This window comes from Thalia democratica, chromosome 9 (genome assembly GCF_965202585.1).
Source record: "Thalia democratica chromosome 9, ktThaDemo2.hap1.1, whole genome shotgun sequence".
In the NCBI taxonomy this organism is placed as follows: Eukaryota; Metazoa; Chordata; class Thaliacea; order Salpida; family Salpidae; genus Thalia; species Thalia democratica.
In genome coordinates this window covers 9,080,307-9,099,777 of record NC_139173.1, presented here as the reverse complement: position 1 = coordinate 9,099,777, position 19,471 = coordinate 9,080,307, and the positions used below count along the sequence as shown (strand labels likewise).

Genomic DNA, 19,471 nt, shown 5'->3' with positions numbered 1-19,471 from the left:
ACTTTTGGCAAATTATCTCCAGGTTTTTAAAACTTCTTTGAGGCTTTATGAAAATATTTATTTTTGGGTCTATTTTAGTTAAAAGTTATGTTTACAGTAAAAACATCATTTTGCAATTATCAGGGTGACCACTGGCTTTTGGCAAATTATCTCCAGGTTTTTAAAACTTCTTCCAAGTTTAATGAAAAAAATAGTTTTTGGTCTATTTTTAGTTAACGTTTATGTTTAAAGCAGAAGATTAATTAAAAAAGTATAACAACATTGGAAAAATAATGTAAAGCTACTTTAAATCATGTCTTTAATAAAAAATATTGATGATGACGAACAATTTCTATCCATGTGATAAACTTTTTTGTATTATCCAAATTTCACTAGTTACTATGTAAAAATTGTTTAAAATCCAGGTTTTTCAGTGATTTTTGTTCAAATTCTAGATTTTTCTTTCAAAATTTCTCAAACTCAACTTTATTTAAGCTAAATTTAATTTTAGGAATCCAGAATAGTGGCCAACTTTAGTCTATAAATTTGGCAGAACTTTAAATAGTCAAATTTATGTTAAATTGTTACAAATATTAATTTAATTGTGAACATTAAATATACTTTTTACTATTACAAATAAAATTTCAGAAAAAAATGCAAAAATTTATAAGTATTTGTATTTTATTTGTTGATTATTTAACAATGTAATAGTTTAAGTATTTAAGTATAGTGCATAACTTTTTAGCATATGCAATGTAGCCTAATTTAGCAATGATAAACTTATTATGTTACACTATGCATATATAGGATTTAAATTTGCAAAGTGTACCTTAGTCTCCAAATATAATATTACATAGATAATTATTTAATGAAAAATATCAACATCTTAAAAAACTATATCTTAACAGACGTAACTATCTAATTAAAATAAATTCTACAATGGAGTTTTCTCGTTTGCCTACCAACGTTACACCTACAAACTACGATGTCACATTGAAACCTTCATTCGAAACTTTAACTTTTGAAGGACACCAATCAGTTGACTTAAATGTAAGTTTTAGTAAAACTTTTATGCTGACAGTAGTTATACTCATTAACCACCAAGTTTAATTTGTAAATGAAAAAAGATTTTTTATGCTTTATTTGTTGTTTTAGGCTTTAAAAGTATGGTTAAGAATTTTATAATTTTAATTAAGTAATAAACACCTAAACATACTTTTAGCTATTAACATATAACTATTAATAATAAAACCACGCAAAATTATAGACCATACCGAGAAAAAGTATAATCAAAAACGGATTAAAGACTAAATTTTTTTTTAAACAGGTCAATGAAGCCACGAATGAAATCAAAATGAACAGCAAAGAATTAGAAATCAAAGAGTGCAGCCTTCAACATTCAGGAGCTACTTTCGTTCCAACTCAGGTGAATCTCAACAAAGATGATGAGACTTGCACCCTTGTTTTCGAAGATGTTATTCCTGTGGGTCCTGCAGTCCTCAGCATGAGTTTCAAAGGAATTCACAACGATGAAATGGCCGGGTTCTACCGCACCAAAGTCACAAACAAGGACGGTGTTGAATATTACAACCTTATCACTCAGTTCGAGGCAACCGACGCCAGACGATGCCTTCCTTGCTGGGACGAGCCTGCATTAAAAGCAACTTTTGATGCTACATTAATTGTACCAAAAGACCTCGTCGCCTTGTCAAACATGAATGTCATCAGCGAAGAAGTTCTTGAAGATCAAGTAACAAAGAAGGTCGTCTTCGCAAAGTCAAAGAAGATGTCAACTTACCTGCTGGCTTTTGTAGTAGGAGCATTCGACTACGTTCAAGGCAAGACTAATGACGGCGTCGAAGTCAAAGTTTATACTCCACCAGGAAAATCAAGTCAAGGAAAGTACCCTTTGAAAGTCACTATCAAATCAGTGGAGTACTTTACAGAGTTCTTTTCCTGCCCATACCCAATGAACAAACTCGATTTGATTGCTATCACCGACTTTGCTTGCAGCGCCATGGAAAACTGGGGACTGATCACTTACAGAGAGTCAGCTCTTCTCGTAGACGAAAAAGAATCTTCCGTAGCGCAGAAATGTTGGGTAACAATCGTTGTTTGCCATGAAGTGTCTCACCAGTGGTTTGGCAACCTGGTCACCATGGAATGGTGGACTCACTTGTGGCTCAACGAAGGGTTTGCAACTTTTATGATGTACGATGCAGGACACATTTGTGACCATGACTTGAAAGTTTGGGAGCAGTACGTTAATGATGTCACAATAAAGGCATTAGATGCTGACAGCCTAGAAAACAGTCACGCTATTGAAATTCCAGTCAATCATCCAGGTGAAATTGGGGAAATCTTCGATGCTATTTCTTACCAAAAAGGAAGTAATATCATAGGAATGATTCACTCTTGGATCGGATCAGATAAGTTCAAAGAAGGCATGAAGGCGTATTTTAAAAAGCATGCATACTCCAACACACAAACAGAAGATTTGTGGAAATGTTTTGAAGATGCTAGCGGCAAGCCAGTTGAGCAGGTTATGTCAACTTGGACGAAACAAATGGGATACCCTGTTATTGATGTGTCTATTGCCAGCCAAAACGACAACTCTGTAACACTTAATTTGTCCCAGAAAAAGTTTTCTATTTCCTCATCTGATGAAAGTGACAGTTTGTGGCAAGTGCCAATCACAATATCCACATCAACCTCTGATGAACATCAATCTTTTATCTTTTCATCAAAGTCAGATCAGATCACAGTAGCAGGTGTCGGTGCAAACGACTGGTTTAAAATCAACCCAAGGTTTATTGGCTTCTACAGAGTGAACTACAGCCAAGATATTTTGTCCAAACTAATTACTGTAGTTGAAAAAGGACAACTTGACTGCTTTGATCGTCTCAACATAGTCAGTGACGTCCATGCAATGGCTACAACTGGTCAAACTTCGTTTGCCACATATCTTGAGTTGCTAAAAGTTTTCAAGGGCGAAAAGGAATATCCAGTGTGGAAAGAGATAATCAAAAGCCTTAGCGCAATGACTAAGCTTATGTGGAATGACGACGAAGCTTCAAACAAGTTTTCCCAATTCAAAAAAGATCTCTTCAGTAGCGTCATGGCCCATGTTGGAATGGAAGCTAAACCAGATGAATCTCATTTGGACGCCAGCTTGAGAGCGCTTCTCATCAAAGCTTCAAACGACGACCAAGTCAACCAAAAGTGCACAGAAATCATGAACAATTTCTTTAAGAACTCAACACCAATCAGTCCCGAAATTCGTGCTTCCGTCTACGAAGTTTACACGTCAAAAGGAGGTCTTGAGGCTTTCAACAAGATGGTAGAGATCCACAAGAAAGTTGATTCCATGGAAGAGAAGAGTGAAATCGAAGCAGCTCTCGGGTGCGTACAGGGTTTGGAATGTCTCAAACTTGTTCAAAAATACATGATGTCAAGCCACGTTCGTGACAACGAAAAATACAAGATCTTGTATGGCATGGCAACAGGATCCAAGCTTGGTAGAGATGAATCTTGGAAATTTGTCAAGGAACATTGGGATGTATTTTACAACAAGTTCAAGGGAAGTCCTCACTTAGGCAAGATCGTTGAAGCTTCTACTCCTAACTTTGCCACCGAAGAAATGCTAAAAGAAGTTAAAGAATTTTTGACTGACAAAGTTAAAAAGACTTGTGAGAGAAAATTCAAGCAATGTGTAGAGCAGATCGGGTTCAAAATTCAGTTGTGGAAGCAAAATGGCCAATCCTTGAAGAATTATTTCAACTAAAATTTAATTATTAGCTTTTATAGGACTTTTTCAATGCATTATTTTATCATACATATGTATGTCGTTTAGAATAAATATATAGAAAAATAAAATTAGTTGTTGCTGTGTTTTAAACTTTTCGGTATCAAATTTTTAAAGTATTAATTTTTCAATTGTTAGTTTTTGAGTTTTAATATATTATAGATAAGCTGTTTACGTAAACAAAGTTTTAAAAACCTCAACAAAGGGACGAACTCAATAAGTTCAGGGCCACAAACATTGTAATGACTGATAAAATCCATATCTTATTCAATGTTTTTCACACTAGACTCGTGGGTAAATATTAAAATCTTACATAAACTTCGTATAATAACCAAACTAAAAGCTCCAACATACATTAAACTAGTTTGATATGTAAGATGTAAGTTTTTTAACATGAAGTTTTGTTAAAAATATTTTTTGTTTAATTAGAAAAGAAAACAAAAATTAAAACTACTTATAATTATTAAAAATACTATCATGGACCAGCGATTTTTAACCTGAGGTAAACTTACTCCTGGGGTTAATTCACTTATGTTAGGGGGTAAATTTTATTTATTACAATTATGTAAGTTAATGATTATACCAATTTATAAGTTAGCATTTAACTGTAAATGTTTTGAAGTCGAACAAACTCTCTAAATATTACGATTTCTTATATTTTCGAAGCTGAAAGTTCAAAAAATCTAGTTTTTATCTTAAAATTTAACACTATTTTGTAGATTGAGGGTAAATTATGTAATAAAATTTAAAAAAAGTGTAAACCACGTAAAAACCGTTGTTTTGGAATATTTCTGAAAAACAAACTAGTTTTAAATATGTTGACATTTGACAACAAATACTTAAAATGAAATGAAACCTTACTAAACCTTACAAAATGCTTACCAAATTGAATACTTTTTTCAAGAATCTGCACTAAAAATGTTTATAAAGTAAAAAACTTAATTTAGCTTTTGATTAATTGGTTGTCCTTACTGTTTTGAAATTGTAACTTACGTCTTTTACAGGTACTTTTGATTTGGTATTAAATGTAAAAGAAAATATAGTTCAACATTTCAAAAGTGTTTATTATTTTAATCATATAGTTTATTTTTATTAAATGTAAACGTTTCAAAAATTTATTAATTGGCTATAGTGCATTGAAATTTTTCTGTTTTAAAAAAAGAAAAAGTATTTTTTAATTTAAATGTCAATATTGTTGTAACTTACTAAAACTAGTTTTCGAACAATGAATACTTAAAACTAAATAACCACCTTATGTTTTGAAAGTTTTGTGTAAAATAATTTCCTCTAAAACCAACCCAACATGTATACTTGCAAGTTTTGGTATAATTACAGTGGTGAGTATGTTCTGATGATAGTATTATTAACTACAGTTTAGAGTTCAACACTATAGAATACTATTAAACAGTGCCATACTATAAGACAAACCATGTGTGTATTTTTAAGTTTGAGATATCAGCAAAATTAAATCTACCTTCTTTAAACAAAAGTTAAGACTTTCAGTTCATAATCAACATATAATTTAGTTGTAGCAGTGATTAGCTTTTTTCTTTAATTATTTACAAGTTTTTATACAAAGTTTAAACTGATATACAAACTCAAGTTACTTGTTTTGTCAGAAAGTATGGCACCAATGCTGGAATTTCAACATATCTTTTTGGTTACAACCACAATATTTATCAAAGTACAACACATTTTTAGAGAGATTGCGTCTCTAATCTATTGTCTAGGATGTTCTCAGGGTTGCCACTTCACCTGGAAAAACCTGGAATTTTGAACAAAAATCACTATAAAAACCTGGAATTTTAACAATTTTCACATGTTCAGTAGTGAATCAAAAAATCTATCATATAAATAAAAACTTTTGGACATCATCAAAATTATTTTATCAAAAAACATGTTTAAAGTAGCTTTCCAGTATCTTTTCAATGTTTTTATACTATTTAACACAGTTTGTTACGTTAAAGTTAACTTTAAACTAAAAATAGACCCAATAATGTGTACTTTTAAAAACCTGGAAAAATGTTTAAAAAATTAAGTGGCAACCCTGTGTTCTATTGTAGCCAAGTACTTTGATATTTTATTACCTGTTTTGTTTTAAGATTTTACTTTTATTGACTTTGAAAAGTGTATTCTAATTATTTAAATATTTTTCAAAAGATTTGAAAAAGCTCAGGATGACCTAGGACTGTTTAACGTCACTCAGGGTAGCATTTTGTTTAAAAGAGTGGAAACCCTATTTTATACTGTGAAAATTAATTTCAGTGTATCTTTTTTTGTATTTGAAATGAGTAAAATATATTATTTAACTGGAACATTTTTATGTTTTTTAAGAAATTCAAAACAGTTGTGTACACTTTACTTAAATTGCCAGATATGCACACACATGTTTATGATAAAAGCTCAAAATATAATAGTGTAAACTATGTTTTTAGTGTACTGTTATCACTTTTATAAGAATCAAGCAATTTTTTATAGGTATAATTAACACTTTTTTGTTATTTTAGAGTGTTTTTTTGTAATGTAAAGTATTATAAAATAGAGTATTATACTTCGCAGGGTTGCAACAAAGTTAAGAAAGTCAGTAAAAACAAAAAAGCTAGGAGTAGATGGTGGTTTTCGAAAAAAAAGTAAGAAAGTTTGATATAAACATGTTCTTAATAAGAAAGTTTATCATCACATAAAAATAATTTTTTCAATGTTTTTGTTATTTTCTAAAAATCTAAAGAACTGCAAAAGAACTATTGTTCTAACTTTTATAAAAAAAAGTTTGAAGCCTAACACAATTTCAAGTATTTGGTTTTTGAATAGGTTTTAAATAAGAATTTGATTTAGAAAATACAGAATACATTTTTCAGCTTGATCTGTGGCAACTCTGACTTGGCTTTAAAAAATGTTTTAAGAATGAATAGTTTTTATTTTTGAAATAAAAACTCTTGCTTAGGTTTTATAGTGAACACAAGATGATAGACACAAAATTGTTTATGAGTATTGTTTCAAGCTTATAACTATATAAGTTTGCAGCTAGCACTTATAATTTTATTTAAAATGAAGAAAAACATACTGTTCCCTTACAGATTTTAAAATTGTTAAGAAATAAAACCTAATTATATTAAAACTTCCATTTTAAATCCAAAATGCATCTTGTTGCTTTTTATAAATAGAGATGTACTATTTTTTAACTAATCTTTACTAGTTATACATACTATTTCAAATAAACAGAAACATACTGTTACTTTACAGATTTGAAATTGTTAATAACTATTTTGTTAAATCTATTGAAAAAAACTTAAAAACACTAAAATTTAATTAGTAAATCCAAAGTGTTTATTTAGTGCTTGGTATTTTTAAGGTTAAAAAGTGTATTGCTTTTTAAATCAACTGTTTATTTTAAACCTCAGCTAGCAAAATATAAAAATAGTATTTATAAGTTTATTTAAAGTAAAGTAAAATTTATACCTTTGTGGTATTTTACAGAACATTTTAAATTTATTAAAACTACATATGAATAACACATTAGGCCAACATTAGTGCATTTTAATTTCTCATGTTGAGCAAAGTAAATTTTGTAAAAATTGTTTTAGTGTTATAGTGTAATTAAACTTGGTAAAAAAGAGGTAGCTTGTTAGTAATAGAAGCAATTATGATTAAATTATGTTTTTATCAGTCTATTTTTATTGTAATTACAATTTTTAGTTAAGTTTTATTTAATTAAACTATTAATTTTTGATTAGTAGTTTATTGACTGTTTTTTAAGTTTTTAATAAATACAGGGTTGCCACACACTCAGGGAATCTCAGGGAATTTTCAAACTGTAGAAAATCTCAGGGAAACTCAGGGAATTTTGGCATTTTTCTTTTAACTCAGGGAAACTCAGGAAAGTTTTTGAAAATCTCAGGGAAATTTTTTTCTAGATCTAGAATGAGGTTTAGTTAATCCAGTTTCAATATTTTGTTCAAAAGTAGTAATTTTTATTATTTAAGTGGTTATTTAGAATTTTTTTAGCCTTGCGGCTAGCTCTTCAATATTCTTAGTATTAACATTGTAGTTTTTTAAAGTTTTAAATTTATATTTACTTAAGTAAAATCAAACAGTTTAGAGAAACGAAAGTTGTTGTTAACTATTCATTGAAAAGTTCTAATAAACTTTTTATTTTTAGTTACTTATATTTTTTTAGCTATTTCTTTAAACTTTCTTTTTGCAGGTTTTTTTACAATAATGTTATTTTAAGTTTTATTTACTGCATTCAGAACAGTTGCTAGGAAAGAAATACAAGTCATAATGAAGTTATTATGTATGCATTTAAGTGAGTTCTTCATGTGAAATTATTATTATAGTATAATTAAATTTTGTCAATTAAAATGTCAAACAAATTAAACTTTATTCTTTTATGTAGAAAGTTAACTAACAAGTTTACAAAAAGTTGTGCAAAAATTTAGTTTTTAATTTTTAATTGGTTTAAGCCTTTTAAGATTGAGTTTTTGAAAACAGTTTTTTTCATAAATTTAATGCAGAAGCATACACATACAACCTTCCTTTTATTATTAAAGAAGAAAAATGAGAATGAGGTATTAATAATTTGTGTTAGAAGAGAAATTTTTTTTTTAAGATTTGAAAAATACTCAGGGAAGTTTAAGGTTACTCAGGGAAGATTTTTTGGCACAAAGAGTGGCAACCCTGTAAATAGTTTTTTTCATATTTATTTAGCTTTGAGAAATAAATTAGTTGAATTTCGAAAAAAAAACTGCTCAAACAAATTTGTTAAATGTAAAAAGTGTTGTTATTGCAATAAAATAGTATTATAACTCATACAAACGTCTTTATTTGCATTCAGTTTATTTATAAAGTGACTAGTAAATCATTTGTTGTCATTTGTTTAATGAATTTTGAGTTTTTATCTAAAATTATAAACGTCTATGTTTTTTGCTTTGTTTGTATTATAATTTCTGTTACAAATCTATCATAAAGTTATTTTAAAGAGATTAAAATTCAGTAACTTTAAAATTTAGGCTATCAAAAAGTTTGAAGCTGTATTAGCTATTTTTTAACAAAAAAATTACCACTTGTACCTTTGTGGTAAGCAAAGTTATTTGAATTTAGTTAAAACTTTAATACGTATAATTGTTAAAATATTCAAATAATTCAAATTAGTTTGTTTTACCTAAGCTTGTACTTTTTTATTTGTTATTTTATATGAGTTGTTTGTTTTGACTGCAACAGCTGTATGTAACAGCTACAACCGTACTTTTTTTATGGAACATTAATTATATATTATTCTTATAGGTTTTCAATTCTGGTGGTATACAACTGCGGTCTGATGTTGTGAAAAGGAAAGAAGAAATTCAGTACCATCTCAAATTTTATATAACTTTCTCGCATTAAATAAATTGTGTTGTGATATAAATTGTTTTATATTCAAAATAAAATTGTAAGCCCCTGGTCTAAAAGTTCAAAAGGCAACTTTTTTTTGAGCCTCTAAATATTTGTTAAGTGCGGAAGTTTGATTATATCCTTTAATAAAATGGTTTTAAAATGTTGAAAAATTTATTTTTTTTACTCCAACAACCTTGTTTTATACTTAAAATGAAGAAAGTTTATTATCTCCGTACTGCCTGCCTCGACACAGTCAGTAATGTGCTAATCTGTATCCACTTGCCAAACATTTAGTATTATTATATTTAATAATTTATGGCAACGTGGGAAGTTAAGAGCTATTGGTTTTTGAAAGGAATCCATCATTTAAATTATTCAAAATTGATTTTAATTAGGCACTTAATACTCAATTCAAATTTTACAATGATTTTTAATTAAGTTAAAATTTTAATTGATATACTTTCTAGCTGTTTGCACAAAAACCAGTAAAAAAATCTAGTATAATGTTATTTAGGTTTTGAAAATTAACTTCATTGTACACGTTTTTAGTTTCTATCAAATTTTTTTGTACTCAGTTACTAAACCTTTGAGAATAGTTGCGTTTACTTATATGTTTATATAAAGTACCTTACTAGCTTTAATAAAGAAGATTAAAGGATGTTTTTAAACATTGCTGAGATAAAGTCTTGAATAACATTTTTCAAAAATATTTTAGGCTAAATAATACAGTTGAAAAAAAGGAACATTTAGTGTTACTCACACAATTTATTTCTAGTACAAACGTGATTGTTGAAACTACTATTTAGTGAGAACTAAGTTCAGCTTCTATTTTCAGCATTAAAGTTTATGTTAACTAGACAAAGCTTACGTTTCAAACGTTCGATATAATGGTACACAGTTTCTTGCTTATGACAAGCTTGATTGATAAAGTTTAATGTAGAGCCTATTCTACTTTGAAAGTGTTGAGTTTTAATTTTTATCTTTTTATAAACTATTTATAACTTGTACAAATTATTGTCATGTTAAATACAAAACCCAAGGATAGAACATTTTATAATAATTCACTGTACATAGGACTCTACATAAGTAAAGTAACAGGTTACGGCAGCCTTTCATAAGTAACGGGCCAAATTCGCTAGAAAAAGTTGCTCGCGGAATATAGAAAAGGCTTTACATGGGCTACAGTTGTTTTAAAATAGTTGTATTATCATTATTTTAACTGTACAGGACAAGTACCAGTTGTATTTTAAGAGCCTAAAGGTAAAAACAAACATATACGTGAAGTTAAGCTTAATATAAGGAAAAGTTTTGCCAAGATTCAAACTCACTTCGTTTGGGTTTGCAGTCAATCTAAAACTAACAAAAGACTTCTTGTAATGACTACTGTTTTAGAAAGTGTGTACTTATTTATGAAGCTTATTAATACTAGAGAGAAAATAACCAAAAAGGTTTTAATAACTTATTCATAAAAAGTTTATGCTTAGTTGAATATAAACCTTTGTTTTTGAAGGTTAGCTTTTAATGAACGTGAAATAACTGTAATTTTTTAAACTTGTGTAAGCTTTTAAACATTTTTTTTATGGTTAAAGTTTTAGTAAATTTAACATAAGAAATTATTCATACTCAGACAGAATTTCTATTTAAAGATCTCATTTCCTTGAAGAATAAAGCAATAAAAGTTAATAGCTTTTCATAGTTTTTACTTATTCCTCAGCGAGCTATTACTAATTCCTATACAGGTTTTCTTAATTCTAGAGTTAGTTGTTATTTATACCTTAAAAATATTCTTTTAACCGTGTTAAAACAAAATTCAAACTATAAAAAGCGCATAGAAGTTTATCCATTATTAGGCTTTAATCTAGTTAAATGTTAAATATTTTTAAAAATTACAACAAAAAGCATATAAAATAGGTTTTAAAATTAATTTTAAGAGAATTTTTTAGAATAAAATTAAGTTGAACTATAAAAACAGAAAACGAGTAATATTTTGAATAATAAATGAATGAATATAACTTTTTTTGACCTATTATTACATAGATATGCCGAAATTATTTATAGTCTAAATGTAAACTAAATGAATTTTCCAGTATTTTCATTTTTGTTACTTAATATAAATAACTTCATGTAAATACGAACCATGTTTTTTTACACACAAGGTAAAAAAAAATATCTAATCTTAAGAAATTACTTAAAAAGGCTTTATAATATATGTAGTTACACTTGTTGACTTCACAAAAATTAAATGTGTGAGGTTCAAAAGCTCTAACTTCTAGAAAAATCTTTAAAGTTTAGGTGTAGTCAACCTGCCCCTTTTTTAACGCAGCGCAAAATTAGATTTTTTTAAATAGTTTTTAAAATCTTATAATTTAAATTTTAATTTGAAAAAAATTAACCGCTAGGTGTCGCAAATCCATTAGATTGCACCATTTTGGCTTTAGACAAAAATTATTTTAAAAATTTACGGGATTTTTCACCACACGGTGTCGCTGTTCTGGGTTAGCCTAAATTTTTTTAAATAAGTTAAAGCAAAAAAGTCCTCTGAATTCGCCGTGGGTTATGAAACCCTAAGTTCTCTCATAATACTATGCCCAATAGTTCTGTCTCGAGTTATGAGGTCACCACACCACAAACCACAAACGTTCACTTACGCGCAGGCGAATATAAAAAGACTGTTTTCACTTGTGTAGATGATTAAATAAAGTTAGATTTAGAGTAAACTTAGCATAGATAAAGTTCCAGGTTATGTAGTTATATTTTTTGTTAGATTTATGTTTTAGAAGTGTATGAATGTTAAGTCAAGTGAACAGTCATTTTGTTTAAGTTGTTATATTGCACAAACTTAGTATTATAAAAGTTTTTTTTTTAATTTTCTCTTTTTTTCCTTCCTACATTTTTTAAATTAAAAAGTAAATATAGATTTAAATAAATTTATTGAATAGTAATACTATTTTTAGTTGCCACATTTTATATATATATTTTTTTAATGTTGATTTTAAATTTTAATAATTTTTTATACCCTTCCCCTTTTTCAAAAAACTAAAAAGAGAAATATTTGAAAAAAACTAGAACAATACTTTAGTTGAGTTTTTATTCTTAGTATTTTTAAATTTAGAAATGGGTATTATTTTGCAATTTTTAAAGTGACCACTGGTTTTTTGAAATTTGTTTCCAGGTTTTAAAAACTTGTTTGAGGCTTTATGAAAATACTTATTTTTGAGTTTAATTTTAGTTAAAAGTTATGTTTAAAGTAAAAATATCATTTTGCAATTATCAGGGTGACCACTGGCTTTTGGCAAATTATCTCCAGGTTTTTAAAACTTCTTTGAGGCTTAATGAAAATATTTATTTTTGGGTCTATTTTTAGTTAAAAGTTATGTTTAAAGTAAAAATATCATTTTGCAATTATCAGGGTGACCACTGGTTTTTTGCAAGTTATCTCCAGGTTTTTAAAACTTCTTCCAGGTTTAATGAAAAAACTTGTTTTGGGTCTATTTTTAGTTAAAAGATATGTTTAAAGTAAAAATATCATTTTGCAATTATCAGGGTGACCACTGGCTTTTGGCAAATTATCTCCAGGTTTTTAAAACTTCTTTGAGGCTTTATGAAAATATTTATTTTTGGGTCTATTTTTAGTTAAAAGTTATGTTTAAAGTAAAAATATCATTTTGCAATTATCAGGGTGACCACTGGTTTTTGGCAAATTATCTCCAGGTTTTTAAAACTTCTTCCAGGTTTAATGAAAAAAATAGTTTTTGGTCTATTTTTAGTTAACGTTTATGTTTAAAGCAGAAGATTAATTAAAAAAGTATAACAACATTGGAAAAATAATGTAAAGCTACTTTAAATCATGTCTTTAATAAAAAATATTGATGATGACGAACAATTTCTATCCATGTGATAAACTTTTTTGTATTATCCAAATTTCACTAGTTACTATGTAAAAATTGTTTAAAATCCAGGTTTTTCAGTGATTTTTGTTCAAATTCTAGATTTTTCTTTCAAAATTTCTCAAACTCAACTTTATTTAAGCTAAATTTAATTTTAGGAATCCAGAATAGTGGCCAACTTTAGTCTATAAATTTGGCAGAACTTTAAATAGTCAAATTTATGTTAAATTGTTGAAAATATTAATTTAATTGTGAACATTAAATATACTTTTTACTATTACAAATAAAATTTCAGAAAAAAATGCAAAAATTTATAAGTATTTGTATTTTATTTGTTGATTATTTAACAATGTAATAGTTTAAGTATTTAAGTATAGTGCATAACTTTTTAGCATATGCAATGTAGCCTAATTTAGCAATGATAAACTTATTATGTTACACTATGCATATATAGGATTTAAATTTGCAAAGTGTACCTTAGTCTCCAAATATAATATTACATAGATAATTATTTAATGAAAAATACCAACATCTTAAAAAACTATATCTTAACAGACGTAACTATCTAATTAAAATAAATTCTACAATGGAGTTTTCTCGTTTGCCTACCAACGTTACACCTACAAACTACGATGTCACATTGAAACCTTCATTCGAAACTTTTACTTTTGAAGGACACCAATCAGTTGACTTAAATGTAAGTTTTAGTAAAACTTTTATGCTGACAGTAATTATACTCATTAACCACCAAGTTTAATTTGTAAATGAAAAAACATGTTTTTGTATTTTGCTTTATTTGTTGTTTTAGGATTTAAAATTATGGTTAAGAATTTTATAATTTTAATTAAGTAATAAACACCTAAACATACTTTTAGCTATTAACATATAACTATTAATAATAAATCCACGCAACATTATAGACCATACCGATAAAAAGTATAATCAAAAACGGATTAAAGACTAAATTTTTTTTTTAAACAGGTCAATGAAGCCACGAATGAAATCAAAATGAACAGCAAAGAATTAGAAATCAAAGAGTGCAGCCTTCAACATTCAGGAGCTACTTTCGTTCCAACTCAGGTGAATCTCAACAAAGATGATGAGACTTGCACCCTTGTTTTCGAAGATGTTATTCCTGTGGGTCCTGCAGTCCTCAGCATGAGTTTCAAAGGAATTCACAACGATGAAATGGCCGGGTTCTACCGCACCAAAGTCACAAACAAGGACGGTGTTGAATATTACAACCTTATCACTCAGTTCGAGGCAACCGACGCCAGACGATGCCTTCTTTGCTGGGACGAGCCTGCATTAAAAGCAACTTTTGATGCTACATTAATTGTACCAAAAGACCTCGTCGCCTTGTCAAACATGAATGTCATCAGCGAAGAAGTTCTTGAAGATCAAGTAACAAAGAAGGTCGTCTTCGCAAAGTCAAAGAAGATGTCAACTTACCTGCTGGCTTTTGTAGTAGGAGCATTCGACTACGTTCAAGGCAAGACTAATGACGGCGTCGAAGTCAAAGTTTACACTCCACCAGGAAAATCAAGTCAAGGAAAGTACCCTTTGAAAGTCACTATCAAATCAGTGGAGTACTTTACAGAGTTCTTTTCCTGCCCATACCCAATGAACAAACTCGATTTGATTGCTATCACCGACTTTGCTTGCAGCGCCATGGAAAACTGGGGACTGATCACTTACAGAGAGTCAGCTCTTCTCGTAGACGAAAAAGAATCTTCCGTAGCGCAGAAATGTTGGGTAACAATCGTTGTTTGCCATGAAGTGTCTCACCAGTGGTTTGGCAACCTGGTCACCATGGAATGGTGGACTCACTTGTGGCTCAACGAAGGGTTTGCAACTTTTATGATGTACGATGCAGGACACATTTGTGACCATGACTTGAAAGTTTGGGAGCAGTACGTTAATGATGTCACAATAAAGGCATTAGATGCTGACAGCCTAGAAAACAGTCACGCTATTGAAATTCCAGTCAATCATCCAGGTGAAATTGGGGAAATCTTCGATGCCATTTCTTACCAAAAAGGAAGTAATATCATAGGAATGATTCACTCTTGGATCGGATCAGATAAGTTCAAAGAAGGCATGAAGGCGTATTTTAAAAAGCATGCATACTCCAACACACAAACAGAAGATTTGTGGAAATGTTTTGAAGATGCTAGCGGCAAGCCAGTTGAGCAGGTTATGTCAACTTGGACGAAACAAATGGGATACCCTGTTATTGATGTGTCTATTGCCAGCCAAAACGACAACTCTGTAACACTTAATTTGTCCCAGAAAAAGTTTTCTATTTCCTCATCTGATGAAAGTGACAGTTTGTGGCAAGTGCCAATCACAATATCCACATCAACCTCTGATGAACATCAATCTTTTATCTTTTCATCAAAGTCAGATCAGATCACAGTAGCAGGTGTCGGTGCAAACGACTGGTTTAAAATCAACCCAAGGTTTATTGGCTTCTACAGAGTGAACTACAGCCAAGATATTTTGTCCAAACTAATTACTGTAGTTGAAAAAGGACAACTTGACTGCTTTGATCGTCTCAACATAGTCAGTGACGTCCATGCAATGGCTACAACTGGTCAAACTTCGTTTGCCACATATCTTGAGTTGCTAAAAGTTTTCAAGGGCGAAAAGGAATATCCAGTGTGGAAAGAGATAATCAAAAGCCTTAGCGCAATGACTAAGCTTATGTGGAATGACGACGAAGCTTCAAACAAGTTTTCCCAATTCAAAAAAGATCTCTTCAGTAGCGTCATGGCCCATGTTGGAATGGAAGCTAAACAAGATGAATCTCATTTGGATGCCAGCTTGAGAGCGCTTCTCATCAAAGCTTCAAACGACGACCAAGTCAACCAAAAGTGCACAGAAATCATGAACAACTTCTTTAAGAACTCAACACCAATCAGTCCCGAAATTCGTGCTTCCGTCTACGAAGTTTACACGTCAAAAGGAGGTCTTGAGGCTTTCAACAAGATGGTAGAGCTCCACAAGAAAGTTGATTCCATGGAAGAGAAGAGTGAAATCGAAGCAGCTCTCGGGTGCGTACAGGGTTTGGAATGTCTCAAACTTGTTCAAAAATACATGATGTCAAGCCACGTTCGTGACAACGAAAAATACAAGATCTTGTATGGCATGGCAACAGGATCCAAGCTTGGTAGAGATGAATCTTGGAAATTTGTCAAGGAACATTGGGATGTATTTTACAACAAGTTCAAGGGAAGTCCTCACTTAGGCAAGATCGTTGAAGCTTCTACTCCTAACTTTGCCACCGAAGAAATGCTAAAAGAAGTTAAAGAATTTTTGACTGACAAAGTTAAAAAGACTTGTGAGAGAAAATTCAAGCAATGTGTAGAGCAGATCGGGCTCAAAATTCAGTTGTGGAAGCAAAATGGCCAATCCTTGAAGAATTATTTCAACTAAAATTTAATTATTAGCTTTTATAGATTTTTTTCAATGCATTATTTTATCATACATATGTATGTCGTTTAGAATAAATATATAGAAAAATAAAATTAGTTGTTGCTGTGTTTTAAACTTTTCGGTATCAAATTTTTAAAGTATTAATTTTTCAATTGTTAGTTTTTGAGTTTTAATATATTATAGATAAGCTGTTTACGTAAACAAAGTTTTAAAAACCTCAACAAAGGGACGAACTCAATAAGTTCAGGGCCACAAACATTGTAATGACTGATAAAATCCATATCTTAATCAATGTTTTTCACACTAGACTCCAGAGTAAATATTAAAATCTTACATAAACTTCGTATAATAACCAAACTAAAAGCTCCAACATACGTTACACTAGAATGATATGTAAGATGTAAGTTTTTTAACATGAAGTTTTGTTAAAAATATTTTTTGTTTAATTAGAAAAGAAAACAAAAACTAAAACTACTTATAATTATTATAAATAATATCATGGACCAGCGATTCTTAACCTGAGGTAAACTTACTCCTGGGGTTAATTCACTTATGTTAGGGGGTAAATTTTCTTTATTACAATTATGTAAGTTAATGATTATACCAATTTATAAGTTAGCATTTAACTGTAAATGTTTTGAAGTCGAACAAACTCTCTAAATATTACGATTTCTTATATTTTCGAAGCTGAAAGTTCAAAAAATCTAGTTTTTATCTTAAAATTTAACACTATTTTGTAGATTGAGGGTAAATTATGTAATAAAATTTAAAAAAAGTGTAAACCACGTAAAAACCGTTGTTTTGGAATATTTCTGAAAAACAAACTAGTTTTAAATATGTTGACATTTGACAACAAATACTTAAAATGAAAGAAACCTTACTAAACCTTACAAAATGCTTACCAAATTGAATACTTTTTTCAAGAATCTGCACTAAAAATGTTTATAAAGTAAAAAACTTAATTTAGCTTTTGATTAATTGGTTGTCCTTTCTGTTTTGAAATTGTAACTTACGTCTTTTACAGGTACTTTTGATTTGGTATTAAATGTAAAAGAAAATATAGTTCAACATTTCAAAAGTGTTTATCATTTTAATCATATAGTTTATTTTTATTAAATGTAAACGTTTCAAAAATTTATTAATTGGCTATAGTGCATTGAAATTTTTCTGTTTTAAAAAAAGAAAAAGTATTTTTTAATTTAAATGTCAATATTGTTGTAACTTACTAAAACTAGTTTTCGAACAATGAATACTTAAAACTAAATAACCACCTTATGTTTTGAAAGTTTTGTGTAAAATAATTTCCTCTAAAACCAACCCAACATGTATACTTGCAAGTTTTGGTATAATTACAGTGGTGAGTATGTTCTGATGATAGTATTATTAACTACAGTTTAGAGTTCAACACTATAGAATACTATTAAACAGTGCCATACTATAAGATAAACCATGTGTGTATTTTTAAGTTTGAGATATCAGCAAAATTAAATCTACCTTCTTTAAACAAAAGTTAAGACTTTCAGTTCATAATCAACATATAATTTAGTTGTAGCAGTGATTAGCTTTTTTCTTTAATTATTTACAAGTTTTTATACAAAGTTTAAACTGATATACAAACTCAAGTTACTTGTTTTGTCAGAAAGTATGGCACCAATGCTGGAATTTCAACATATCTTTTTGGTTACAACCACAATATTTATCAAAGTACAACACATTTTTAGAGAGATTGCGTCTCTAATCTATTGTCTAGGATGTTCTCAGGGTTGCCACTTCACCTGGAAAAACCTGGAATTTTGAACAAAAATCACTATAAAAACCTGGAATTTTAACAATTTTCACATGTTCAGTAGTGAATCAAAAAATCTATCATATAAATAAAAACTTTTGGACATCATCAAAATTATTTTATCAAAAAACATGTTTAAAGTAGCTTTCCAGTATCTTTTCAATGTTTTTATACTATTTAACACAGTTTGTTACGTTAAAGTTAACTTTAAACTAAAAATAGACCCAAAAATGTGTACTTTTAAAAACCTGGAAAAATGTTTAAAAAATTAAGTGGCAACCCTGTGTTCTATTGTAGCCAAGTATTTTGATATTTTATTACCTGATTTGTTTTAAGATTTTACTTTTATTGACTTTGAAAAGTGTATTCTAATTATTTAAATATTTTTCAAAAGATTTGAAAAAGCTCAGGATGACCCAGGACTGTTTAACGTCACTCAGGGTAGCATTTTGTTTAAAAGAGTGGAAACCCTATTTTATACTGTGAAAATTAATTTCAGTGTATCTTTTTTTGTATTTGAAATGAGTAAAATATATTATTTAACTGGAACATTTTTATGTTTTTTAAGAAATTCAAAACAGTTGTGTACACTTTACTTAAATTGCCAGATATGCACACACATGTTTATGATAAAAGCTCAAAATATAATAGTGTAAACTATGTTTTTAGTGTACTGTTATCACTTTTATAAGAATCAAGCAATTTTTTATAGGTATAATTAACACTTTTTTGTTATTTTAGAGTGTTTTTTTGTAATGTAAAGTATTATAAAATAGAGTATTATACTTCGCAGGGTTGCAACAAAGTCAAGAAAGTCAGTAAAAACAAAAAAGCTAGGAGTAGATGGTGGTTTTCGAAAAAAAAGTAAGAAAGTTTGATATAAACATGTTCTTAATAAGAAAGTTTATCATCACATAAAAATAATTTTTTCAATGTTTTTGTTATTTTCTAAAAATCTAAAGAACTGCAAAAGAACTATTGTTCTAACTTTTATAAAAAAAGTTTGAAGCCTAACACAATTTCAAGTATTTGGTTTTTGAATAGGTTTTAAATAAGAATTTGATTTAGAAAATACAGAATACATTTTTCAGCTTGATCTGTGGCAACTCTGACTTGGCTTTAAAAAATGTTTTAAGAATGAATAGTTTTTATTTTTGAAATAAAAACTCTTGCTTAGGTTTTATAGTGAACACAAGATGATAG

The 19,471-nt window shown here is 28.9% G+C and overlaps 2 protein-coding genes across 2 annotated transcripts; both read left to right on the top strand.

Moving 5' to 3' along the window:
* Positions 1-918: 918 nt before the first annotated feature.
* On the top strand, positions 919-3,763 carry LOC145844768 (puromycin-sensitive aminopeptidase-like). The gene is made up of 2 exons (XM_082952190.1): positions 919-1,029; positions 1,307-3,763. Exons 1-2 carry the CDS (start codon positions 919-921, stop codon positions 3,761-3,763), a joined length of 2,568 nt encoding a protein of 855 aa, XP_082808316.1.
* A 9,867-nt stretch (positions 3,764-13,630) lies between these two features.
* LOC145844767 (puromycin-sensitive aminopeptidase-like) lies at positions 13,631-16,482 on the top strand. Its single transcript, XM_082952189.1, has 2 exons — positions 13,631-13,741; positions 14,026-16,482. The coding sequence occupies exons 1-2, from the start codon at positions 13,631-13,633 to the stop codon at positions 16,480-16,482; spliced, it is 2,568 nt and encodes an 855-aa protein (XP_082808315.1).
* The last annotated feature ends 2,989 nt before the right edge of the window (positions 16,483-19,471 follow it).

Bases quoted from the DNA above. Each gene is read 5' to 3' on its own strand.
- LOC145844767 (XM_082952189.1), top strand. From the start codon at position 13,631: ATGGAGTTTTCTCGTTTGCCTACCAACGTTACACCTACAAACTACGAT. The intron at 13,742-14,025 runs GTAAGTTTTAGT...TTTTTTAAACAG, and splicing joins ACCAATCAGTTGACTTAAAT to GTCAATGAAGCCACGAATGA.
- LOC145844768 (XM_082952190.1), top strand. From the start codon at position 919: ATGGAGTTTTCTCGTTTGCCTACCAACGTTACACCTACAAACTACGAT. The intron at 1,030-1,306 runs GTAAGTTTTAGT...TTTTTTAAACAG, and splicing joins ACCAATCAGTTGACTTAAAT to GTCAATGAAGCCACGAATGA.